Raw genomic sequence first — 12,954 nt, forward strand, 5'->3', positions numbered from 1 at the left:
CAATCAGAGTACAACTTTATTCACTGTATTCTATCTATATCATTTCAGCCACATCACTTCTTAGTCACTAAATTAGTAGGTTAATATTTTTAGTATTTATAACCTTTAAATAAATTTATTTTTTCTTAATTAATAAAAATTTAAAGAATTAAAAATTATATAAAAATCTACTCAATAATGACTTTTTTAAATAAATATATAATTTAATAAAATTAAGCATTTAATCCTCTATTTTTATAAATATACTAACTCTTGCTACATTTTTAGAACGATTAATTATTTAATTATTATATTATTCTGGAGATTAAATAGTTATAATTTTAAAGTAAATATTGTATTTCCTGATTCACATGTGCTGTTGAGTTGTGTCGCCATTATTTAGTGTTGCCCCAGTATTGATGGATTTGTCCATAGTAATCTATAACAGGGTTTGATGTTCACCAGTTATCCCAAGTTGTAGTTGGGCTAGGTTTTTTCTCCAAGTTTATAATTTTTTAAAGATTTAGACAATGAATATTTTATTAATCTTTTATCTGGTATAATTTATTTTAAAAGAAAAAAATTAAACAAATTTTTATAAAATTATATAAAGATTTTTTTTTAAATTAAAAAATATTAAATTTTTTATTTTAAATAAAAAATTTGAAAGAAAAAATAAATTAAATTAAATTTTTATAAAATTTTTTATTCAAAGTAAAAGTTATATGAAATTTAGAGACCCGAATTGAAAGTAGATGATCAGATATGGAATTAGTATTCAAATAGGTTCCATAGAGGATTGTGGCTGAGGCTATAATTGTAATTTACCTATATTATATAATGGCCTTAGGGAGGAAGAAAAGTCTCACTTTTACTTTTATTTTTTTTCAAACTCACTTTTACTTAGAAACGCTAATTCTCGACGGAGCTACTCAGAACTTCTCATAAACATAACATAACATATCCATAAGTGTCAGGGGCGTAAAATGGGTAGTCTTAATATTTCTCTTACATAGTGTCAGAGCGCGTAGAATGGGCAGCCCTAGTCTTCCGTATCGTATCATAACATATCATGCTCAAAGGTTAGTGGGTCATCCAATATCCACCACATCAACAATAAATTATGTAATGCATCATATTTGTGAATTCTAATGGAAAATAACCTATTACATAAACATCACATTCGTGATGCATGAACATGCTTAAAAGCTTAGTTAGTTTAAAAATATGGTTCAGTTCTACTCACCTCTGGCTGACGCTTTACTAACATTGGAGCAGTTGTCTCACTGTTGGCCTCTACGGTCTCTCAGGTCCGATCCTATACAGATGGACTCACATGAGGGACCAAACATATCTCTAACAAGACTCTAAACATCTCCCCAAAACCCCCTAAGACATATCAAAACATGCATAAGAAACAAGCAAAGGAAGGTTGGGTAGGGGACTTTCGGCGGCAGGTTCGGCGTCCGAAGGTCCCTTACAGATCCGAAAGTCAGGGACTTTCGGAGGCGAGTTCGGCGGCCGAACCCCTTCACAGATCCAAAAGTCCATGCTTTCGGGTGCAGGTTAGGCGGCCAAAGGCTGCCTCCACAAGCAGGTTCCGCAGCCGAACCTTACTTCGGCGGCCGAACCTGGGTTCTCCAGAATGGCAGAACCCGATTTTGCCTCATGCCCACAGCCATCAAAACCAACAATCCTCACACCCAACTTCTCAAAAACATGCATATTCACTCATTCATGCATAAGGGCATAAAACTAGTCTAAATCCCAACAAACATCAACAAAAACAACACAAGAACAAACATTTAACATAAACTCTAACCCATATCCTAAAACTTTAGATCTACCCATCTCATGCATCAAAAACCCTTAAACCTCTTTAAAACTTATTTAAAACATAGGAAAAGGCAAGGATCTACACTTACCTCTTGAAGATCTAAGGTCGATGTGACCCAAACTTGGAGATGGAGAAAAACGGTCTTCGAAGGTCTCCAAACTTTAAAAACTTTGATTTAAGCTTAAAAATTCAAAAACAAGTGAAAACTCATAAATTTACTGAGAGATTTGAAGGAAAAACAGCAAGGACATCAAAGGGCGGCGAGGACTCACCTTTGCCCGAAAATGGAGAGAAAAACTCTCTCATTTTCGAGCTGGAGGCCTCTTATAGGTGGCTGGATAAACCACCTTTGGGGGCCGAAAGGGAAGGTCCTACGGCAGCATCACTTTCGGCGGCTGAACCTGATGTTTTCCCTCAAAACTCTTTTCTTTCAAATTCATTTTAAGAAAACCTTATTTTTACCCTTCTAAGGGATTCTAGCCTCGAGATTCCAGATTTCAATGGAAATTCCGCCGGAAAGTTGGAATTCTGATGTTAGAGCTTAGCCAGGTATTATAGTATTCCTTCAGTGCTGAAACATGAGATGAAACTCCTTAAAGACTCACCCTCACTAGATCTTACACAAGTCCAAGGAGAGCTTTTTAGGAGGTATGCAAGTAACAAACTTAGATTTAAAGAGCATGTCAAGTTGAGTAAAGTTATTGATAGAATCTGGACTCAGATGTTTGTACCACTTCTAGGCTAAACCTATGAGGGTGGATGGGAAGACCTGGCACAGCACGAAGTCGTTGACATCCTAGAGCTACATCGTAGTTCAGAAGGTAGCCAGATGGCTCCTGGGGTCTACTGTCCCATCGCACTTATCCAAATTGAGCAGCTTGGACTTTGTGGGAAAGGTCTCTGAAAAGATTTCCTCTAATAGAAGTGAGGTGTCATCCAGGCCATGATCTTCTTCTTGTTCTTTCTGGTATCTTTGAATAGGTTGAACCAACTTCTAATCAATGTCTCTTGATACCTCGTCTGATGATTCCTCATGCTCAACCTTGGCCTTACCTTTGGACTGCGTGTGAACTGCCTCTGTCTGGCTCTTTGGAGTCTCAAAGGATGCTTTCTCCCTTATTCTGGGAGCCATGAATGAGGCATTTTCCTAAGCTTTGTATTGCTCGAGAGTTGCATGGATCTTCTTAATGTATTGCATCATCTGCTTGTTATTTAAATTATTGAGGTATATCTCGTTGACCATTAAAGGAGTGTTCTATCCACTACAAGAGATGGAGGAGACGATGACTCCCCTGTTAGTACTAGACTTGGCAGCAGCTCGTGAGTTTTTAGCCATCTTAAAAGTGAGAGATGAAAAAAGGACTCTAGGTGAACAAGTGAATGGAAAGGCTAGGCTGGATTTATCCCAAATGAACAGAAAAATCAATGGAACCAAATGATGTGGCTGAAAAAGAGTTGAATATGCCTTATCAATCTGCAAAAAGAAAATGTGAGATGGTTGGTGTCTAGAGGCAACCACTCCAATACTCAAGTCAGTAAACTTGTACAGAAATACGAGTGTAAATAAATAACTTGAGTTTAAGAAGAGTGTGTATAAATGCGTACCTTAAACTCTGCGTATACTTTACTTTTATACTATAATAAAATAGGGTTAGTTAGTGACTTCCCTGAAAATCTGACTACTACTAGCTAGTGGATAAGAGATCTCGTGATTGTAGGTGTAATGGAGATATGTTATATAATATCCTTTAACGATAACTAAATGTTATGAGAATTTCAATCAGACACATAGGGAAAGCATCCTACCGTTTTAGTACTGGCCACCATGCTGATTGAGTCTTTTTTCTTATGAGTGAGTCTTGAATGATTGAGATCCATAGTTTATTAGGATTTTGTCTGTGGTCTTATCGTATAGTCAAATTCATAACACACTTTGAATGGTTATTGTGTAATATCAATAATAAAATAGTAATTTTATCCTTTTACTTTTATAAAAATTGTTTAATAATAATAATATTAACTATTTTGATTTTTATTATTATTAATAATAAATTTGTTAAGAATAAAATTAAATTTTCTTATTAAAATTTTTTATGAAAAAATAATTTTAATATTGGATAATATTAAACATCACTCAAAATTCAAGAATAAAAATGAGATTTCTTCATATTGCTAAGCATCACGTAGTAAAGGTTTTGAGAGGGGCCTTTAGAGTTTATTATCCCATTTTATTTTAGTGCGAAGTAAAATTATCCTAATGCTTTGTTTTGAAAAATCTTGGGCTGGAGTTTACACCGGGCCTAGCATATTATAGGTGGGCAAGTTTAGGGCCATGCCTTGATTATTTCTTTTTAAATTGATCGGTGAAAAATAAAAGTCAATTTCGATCCTATTAAAATAACTTTTAACTCTCTATTTAGAATAAAAAATTTATAAAATTTCAGTTGAATAAATATTTTTAATAAATATTTTATTTAAAATTAATAAATTTTAATTATTGAAAAAAAAGTCGACATTTTATATAATTTTATAAAAATTTATTTAATTTTTTTATAAAATAAATCATATCAAACAAAAAGATAAATATTTTCATTAACTAATGCACGGCAGACATGCTCTAATATCACTTGTAGTATGTAATGTCAATTTATTTAATAAATTATTATATAAATATGCATGTTTTGGTTCTATTAAATTGTATTATAGAATGTCCATTTTGCTTTTATTTGACATTATTAGTGAGCTAAAATTATAGGATGAAAAGAGTACTCTATTACTATTAATTTATCTCATATATATTGGTTTTTTATTATAAATCATTCGATATTCGAAATTCAGTAATTCGATTAATCTGGATTTGCGTTGAGGGAGATCCATTAAAAGGGCAAAGCGTTGAGAGAGGAGGGATCCGTATCATTTCATCTCACCTTCTCTCTCCCTCATCAATGGGCATCTCTTTAAGTAATTTAAGTGAATAATCCATTAAAGGGGCAAAGCGTTGAGAGAGAAGAGATCTGTATCATTCCATCTCACCTTCTCTCTCGTTAATGGGCATCTCTTTAAGTAATTTAAATATTTTATTCACTTATGATGTCCGGAGGTCATCATGACTGAATCCATACTATGAAGGTCGAGTCTTAGTTCTATTAGAGTCCAATGCTCGGGCCTACTCTATATACAAACCTAAACTTATTCTAGATTTGCTTTGATGAGCCGAACTGGGTGTAGGCCTACACGTAAGGGGCCAGGTCACAAATAATCTGTTAGCTCTGTTAGACAACAAACCCTCTGATGCTAGAAATCATATCTATTTGGCTCCAAATTAAAATTAAATGGTCACATGATGAAAGAAAATAATGCAGTATATTCATATGTACAACCGTAGTGACTATAATAGGAGGGTACGAGTGTAAAATAACGGTTACACATAACGATAAAAAAAATTAAAAAAATAAAAAATGAACAAACCAAACTTGTCAGAATATATTTTGAGGGATCTCATACATCACTCACGCTGTTAAAGAATTAATCTCTAATGTTGATGAATTGGGATTGGATTGTATATCATAATTAATGAGGTCCAAATTCATCCAAATTGTGGTAGTAAACATTTATGTTTCTCATCTTTCTTTGCCGAACATCAAATATGCATTTTTTTTTCTCAAAAGTCGTATAAATGCATGACACAGTGAAATGATTGACGGCATTTAGAGTTTATTATCTCATTTAGTGTGGAGTAAGAGTAGCACAATGCCTTATTTTAGAAAAATTCTTTCTTAGCCCGGTCAACTTTACGACATTTACATTAGGCCTAACTTATTCTAAAAGGTTGATTTTAAGGCCGTGCTTATTTTGTATTTTTTAAGTTAAAATACATATATCAATATAACCACTAAATTTAAGTTAAAATTATGATAATTTTAATAAACATTTTTAGTGGCATATAAGTTTATATACACACTTATTCATTATGAATACAAGATCCCGAACGACTAGATGAAGTAAGCCTCCGAAAAAATCTCAATCTAAAATTTATGCTACGATACACAAGTACACTGATTCACTTCTCGACATCAAACTTTTTTTTTTATTGCTAACATTAAGATACACATAATCGCAACAATTTTAATAAGATTTCTTAATGATGTATAAATCCACATCACCCAAAACCATATATTAATATCATTTGTAATAGAATGAAGTTTAGATTTAATATAAATACAATTCATCCACCAATATATTTTAACTTATTAATGATTTAAAATAAAAATAAAAAAAATTATTAATACTGAAGTCGTCTTAAAATTGACAAGTCTCGAATTTAAATCCTAATCAAAATTATTTATATAAAAAAAATCATTTATAATACAGAAAAAATATGACTTATTTGGGATTGTTAGATAAAATATGTAATGTGAATTTATTAGAGCTGAAATTATGATAATGAAATTGAGGGATTGAGGTCTATCCAAATAAGTTTCCCATCACTAAAAGAAATGAAACTATTTGCTAAATGATGAGTAGAGAGCATAAAGTCTAATATCAACATGTAGGCTAATCGGTTAAATTTAGAACCAAATTGGTTAATTAATTTTGAGTTTTAAATTGGATTATAATTTTTTTAAATTAAAATTAAAATTAAACTAAAATTTACTGTTTTGAAATAATAATATAATATAATTTGATTTTAATTTAATTTAATTTTAAATTTTAAAAATAAATCATCTAATAAAATTGTGCAGCTTAAAATTAATATAGATAAATTGATTATTAAATAAATTAAGTTTAATTTTATTATTTTCTTTTTTAAAATTGTATAAAATATTATTTGCAATTAAATGTAATATAATTTTATTTATATCTTTCTCGCAACATATTATTTCTGTTTAATTTCTCACTTATTACTATTTTTCTATCTCTTTTTTATGCATAAAATTATTATTTTTCTCGATTTAATTCTCTAGTTTTTTTTACTCCCCTTATAACTAATTTTTTTCATCAGTATATTCATGAAATGAATGTAAATTTTATAAAATAAAGGAAAATAATAAAACCAAAGGTAAGTATTAAAACTTTCTTTCTCAGAAAGCCTTCATCTCAAATATGAAAGTTATTTTAAAACTTTTTATTTTAGCTCCTAAAACTTTTCTTCAAATATACGTAAGCTGCTCCCATAACCTTTAGATGAAAAAAGCTAATAGATTTGAAAAAGTTAAGTTTTTGTAAAATATTGTGATTTTATTTTAATATTTTAATTTTAATAATTTAAATTAAAATTAAAATTATGCAAAGATTTTATTTTAATTTAAAATTTCAATTTAAAAACATGTATCATTACTGAGATGGCTTCCAGAGGTCAATTGATTTTTTAGATGAATTGGGATTTCCAATTATTGGCTTGCACAATATCCGGTTATGCAATTCAAATTATTTTATTAACTAAGCCAATTTCATTTTCTTCATGCTAAGGACATTAAACAGTTAGGCTCAAAGATATCATGTGTGAACACAAAGAAGAAAAAAGGAGAAAAAAAATTATTAAAAAATGAGTTAACTCTAATGTTGATCCATTTGGAGTTGGGTCTTCTATCATAATTAATCAAGTCTACATTTGTCAAAATAGTGGTTGTACGAATTTAGATTTCTCACATCCATATACCCAAACAAAAATATACAGCTAGAGTAGTGGTTTACTAGATGTCATTTACTTTCACGACTTTTTTAACCATAATCATTTTAGTTGTATAATTTTCAAATTTGTCCTATTTTTGTAATGTTGTGTTATTTGAATTTATTGATGGTTTCGTTGGGGTTTGTTTCGGTTTCAATCGATGACTTCGATGCGATCATTAGACTTCTGCGCATTTAGGTGGAGTAGGTTCGAAGGCTTCACCTAGATTTTATTTCTTTATTTTTTTATTTATTTTTATTCTATATCTTAATGAGTCTTGAAAATTGTATAATAGATCTAGTGCTTATTGGTAGTTCTAGAACATGATCGATGATTTTCGACTCTGGAGTTTGGATGACTCTATTAAAATTGCTTCATGACTAAATGAGACTGAAAATATCATAAGCCGGTCTCTCTGTCCAATAAACAGTGGCAATGGCTCTATTAGTTTGCGACAAGCGATGCAAATGGTCCTCGACTAGGCTACCCATCTTTATACATCATGACGGTGGCTGTTCTTTATTCTTTGTCTTTAATCTTTTGAATTTATTTACTTTGCTTTAACATATAAAATTTAACTGGCATCACGTTGAAATTTATTCAACTTGAGTAGGAATCATCGGTGTTATCAACTCTAGGTTGGCCGCGTTTTGCCTATTAGCAGGTTGACATTAACGGTGATGATTAGGTATACTTGTCGACAAGTTAATGTTGCTTCGGCGGCAATGTTTATTGTGGCATTCCTTCTTCGAATCACTTATTTGATACCGAGCATCATAGGGACTCAATCTGATAGTTTTTTTTTTTTTTTTTTTTTGTGGACTATGAATTTTTAAATCATTTATAATCCTTTAAATTGTAACGTTCTAGAGTCTATTTGAGCCTTTTAATGCAAGCTTCATTTACATGTTTATAGAAAAAAAAGTAAAAATATATATTTATAATCACTCTAACTCAAAATTTATATTTGATTTATTAAGTACATGTCAAATTAAAATATTGAACTGATATACACACTACTATATTTTAGGGTTTATATAATATATTATAATAATAATTATAAATTTATTATTTTAATATAATTTAAAATTAATGTAAAGAAAATTTAATTTTTTATTATATATAATAATATATTTTAATAAATAATTTATTTATTTTTTATTTAAAAAAATTATAAGTAACTACATTTTTTATCCGTAAAAAAAAATATATACGTAAATAGCTGCCTTATGTTGGAGCAGTAGTAAATATGAAATAATATTTTTAAATAGTTAATATTAACTTGTAATTACAGTTTAAATATATAAAAAAATAATTTACTATTATTATTTTAAGTTTCAGAATTTTTTTAATAGTGATAAGAAAAATCAAATAAAAAAAAAAAATAAATCATCGATTTCACAAAGCTATCGAACAGCCACTTCATCGCTTGCAATTTCACCAGCAGTACACTCAGATTCGTAATTGCAATTACAGAAGTAACAACTCAAATAAACCAACTTTATAAAGTCAAATAAAATTTATTATTAACCTAACTAAAGATAAAATCTAAGTAAAATAAATAACATATTTATATTTAAAAAATAATTTTTATAAAAAATTTACAAATTTTTTAAAATTTGATCTAATATTATTTAGACTGAAATTAAAATAATTAAGAAAAATAAATTAAAAAAAACACCAGATAAACACGTGAGTTTGAAGTAGCGAAAACTAATAATATACATGTACATTTTTATGATAATTCTGCACTTGAAGACATCAAAAAAAGAGAAAAATGGAGGATTCTCGGTCGAATTCTAGGTGGGTTTTCATAAATCTTCTCCATGGTGTTCTTGTTTTATTCATGAACTCCGGCTTGGAATCTGCAACAGCAGCTGCTACTCCTGGGAATGAGACTGACATACTCGCTTTGCTCGACTTCAAGAATCTGGTAACTCAAGATCCTCTTCGAGTCATGAGTTCCTGGAATGATTCTGTCCATTTCTGCAATTGGATTGGTGTTTCGTGCAGCTCGTCCAACGATAGAGTAATAACTTTGAACTTGAATTCTAAAAAATTGGCTGGTTCTATACCACCTTCTATAGGAAACCTCACCCATCTGACTGTAATCAACTTGTACGAAAATAGCTTTTCTGGTGAGCTTCCCCAAGAAATGGGACGTCTATGGCAGTTGCAGCATTTAAATTTGACCCACAATTCCTTTGTCGGGAAAATTCCATCTAATCTTACTCACTGTAAGGAACTTACAGTAATTGAAGCATCTGGCAACAACTTGGTAGGAGAGATTCCAGAGCAGCTTATCTCATTGTCGAAGTTGGTTGTCTTTGCTTTTGGGAGAAATAACCTTACAGGCAAGATTCCAACCTGGATAGGGAACTTCTCTTCTCTGTTTGCTCTTTCACTTGCGCTGAATAATTTTGTAGGAAACATACCAAATGAGCTCGGACGGCTTTCAAGCTTGGGCCTTTTTCAGCTTTATGGCAATTATCTCTCGGGTACTGTCCCTTCTTCAGTTTATAATCTCTCTTCCATATACTACTTCTCTGTTACTCAAAACCAGCTTCATGGGCAATTACCACAAGATGTTGGCCTGACTCTTCCTAGCCTCAGAATATTTGCTGGTGGTGTCAACAATTTTACGGGGGTGATTCCTGTATCTTTGTCCAATGCTTCGGGACTTCAAGTGCTTGATTTTGCTCAAAACAGTCTCACTGGAAATATTCCTAGAAATCTAAAGAACTTGCAAAGCTTATATAGACTTAATTTTGATGAAAATAACTTGGGAAATGGGGAAATTGATGACTTGAATTTTCTTAGTTCTTTGGCTAACTGCACCAGTTTAGAGGTTTTGGGTTTGGCACAAAATCATTATGCAGGAGAATTGCCCAGCACCATAGGTAACCTTTCAACCAATTTACAAATATTCACTATAGGATGGAATCTGATTCATGGAAGCATTCCTGTTGGGATTGAGAACCTAGTTAACTTGTACAGTCTGGGATTGGAAGGTAACTATCTCAGTGGAAATGTTCCATCTGCTATTGGGAAACTGCAAAATTTAGGAGCCCTGCATTTGAATCTTAACAGATTCTCTGGATCAATCCCACCCTTCATAGGGAACTTGACTAGATTGACTAGGCTTTTCATGGAGGAAAACAGATTTGAGGGTAGCATACCTGAAAGTCTAGGGAACTGCAAAAATCTTCAAAACTTAAACCTCTCGAGTAATAATCTTAATGGAAGCATACCCAAACAGGTCATTGGTCTTTCTTCACTCTCAATTTCTTTGGTCATATCTAATAATTCCTTGACTGGTTCCATACCATCAGAAGTAGGTAACTTGCACAATCTCGTGGAGTTGGATTTGTCACACAACAAACTGTTTGGTGAAATTCCTAGCTCACTTGGCACCTGTTCTAGTTTGGAACGCCTGCATTTGGAGGGTAATGAACTTGGAGGAACAATTCCTGAGTCATTAAAAGATTTAAGAGGTATAGAAGAACTTGATCTTTCAAGCAATAACATGTCCGGCGAAATTCCTGAATTTCTCAGCAAGTTACGGGATCTCAAGTATCTCAATCTTTCCTTCAATGATTTTGAGGGAGAGGTGTCAGGAGAAGGAATATTTTCAAATGCCAGTGCCGTTTCAATCAGTGGAAACGATAAGCTCTGCGGTGGTATCCCAGATTTACATTTGCCTTCATGCTCCAAGAAAAAGAAAGAAAAGCCTCTGAACCTCAAGGTGATAATCTCTGTAACAATTGCGGTTTTATTTGCAATTGCAATATTATGTTATGTTGTCATTTTCTGTATGACCAATTCCAAAGCACCTCCTTCTGAGGATAAGCATGTGGGTATGTCTTACTCAGAAATTGTGAAATCAACTAATGGCTTCTCTGCTGAAAGTTTGATTGGATCGGGGAGTTTTGGTTCTGTATATAAAGGAACTCTCTCTGATGATGGAAAAATGGTTGCCATTAAGGTCATGAACCTCCAACAACGAGGTGCTTCAAAGAGTTTCATTGATGAATGTGATGCATTGAGAAGCATAAGACATCGTAATCTCCTAAGAATTATCACTGCCTGCTCAACCATTGATCATCAAGGCAATGACTTTAAATGTCTGGTTTTTGAGTTCATGGCAAATGGAAGTCTGGACACATGGTTGCATCCTAGAGCAGATGAGCAAGATCAAACTAAGAGATTAAGCTTTATTCAGAGATTGAATATAGCCATTGACATTGCTTCTGCATTGGATTATCTACATCACTATTGTGAAACTCCAATTGTTCATTGTGATCTAAAGCCAAGCAATGTACTCCTCAATGAAGACATGACAGCCCATGTTGGTGATTTTGGATTGGCAACGTTCCTTCTTGAATCCTCAAACAATCCCTCCAAAAGTGAAGCAATTTCAGTTTTATTAAAGGGCTCAATTGGCTACATCCCTCCAGGTATCTTTCTTTTCATCAGCCCGAAAATCAATACATTGCATGATCAAGTCTGCTAACTTTTGAATTGTTGTAATAATAACATCAAATTATATATATCTTCTTCCAGAGTATGGATTGAATGACCAAGTCTCTGCACTTGGAGATGTTTACAGTTTCGGGATACTGTTGCTGGAGATGTTTACAGGGAGAAGGCCTACTGATGACATGTTCAAAGATGATCTAAGCATTCACAAATTCGTTGCCATGGCTTTGCCTGAAAATGCCATGGATGTTATTGACCCAAGAATGCTTGATGAAGAGACAAATGAAGAAGAGGAAATAATCACAAACAGTAATGCACAGGGCAATGCAAGTAGAACACAAGAATGCGTAGTCTCTGCCATGAGAATTGGAGTCTCCTGTTCTTCGAGCTCACCTAGAGAGCGAATGGCTATAAGCTCCGTTGTCAACAAATTGCATGACATTAGAGATTCCTTTCTCAGATAAAAAAGCAGTAGGTGGAAGAAGTATGAATAAAATTTCACTTAATTCTCTGAGTTTACATGTAAGTTGAGATCATTTACTTCCTATTAGCTGGTTAAATAATATAATAAATAAAACTGATTAATTATTTGTTATTATTATACAGTACCATAATTTTTATCTTTTTTTATTTATCTTAAAATTATTGTGCACTTTCTTTTTTAAATTATAATAATATATAAATAAACTATTATAATTCTATCTAATTTTATAGCATTTTAAAAATAATTTTTCATTAAATATTACTTTTTAAAATGAATATTCAAAATATATCTTAATATTTAATAAAAATTAATATATTTTAAATGAATATAATTAAAAATTAATAAAAAAAATATTTTTTTAAAAAATAAAATGATTAAAAATTATAGAATGAAAAGAGTATAATATTAATAAATTTTAAATTCATTTAATTTTTAATACAATAATTTGCTTTTAATATTTAATAAAATATTTAGTTTAAAAATCTGATCAAATTTAAAAAGTTT

The 12,954-nt window shown here is 31.4% G+C and overlaps 1 protein-coding gene across 1 annotated transcript; it reads left to right on the forward strand.

Annotated features, from left to right (window-relative positions):
* The first annotated feature begins 9,272 nt into the window (after positions 1-9,272).
* LOC110621527 (putative receptor-like protein kinase At3g47110) lies at positions 9,273-12,505 on the forward strand. Its single transcript, XM_043959329.1, has 3 exons — positions 9,273-9,738; positions 9,805-11,944; positions 12,051-12,505. Exons 1-3 carry the CDS (start codon positions 9,334-9,336, stop codon positions 12,428-12,430), a joined length of 2,925 nt encoding a protein of 974 aa, XP_043815264.1. The 5' UTR covers positions 9,273-9,333; the 3' UTR covers positions 12,431-12,505.
* Positions 12,506-12,954: the final 449 nt, after the last annotated feature.

This window comes from Manihot esculenta, chromosome 8, assembly GCF_001659605.2.
Source record: "Manihot esculenta cultivar AM560-2 chromosome 8, M.esculenta_v8, whole genome shotgun sequence".
In the NCBI taxonomy this organism is placed as follows: Eukaryota; Viridiplantae; Streptophyta; class Magnoliopsida; order Malpighiales; family Euphorbiaceae; genus Manihot; species Manihot esculenta.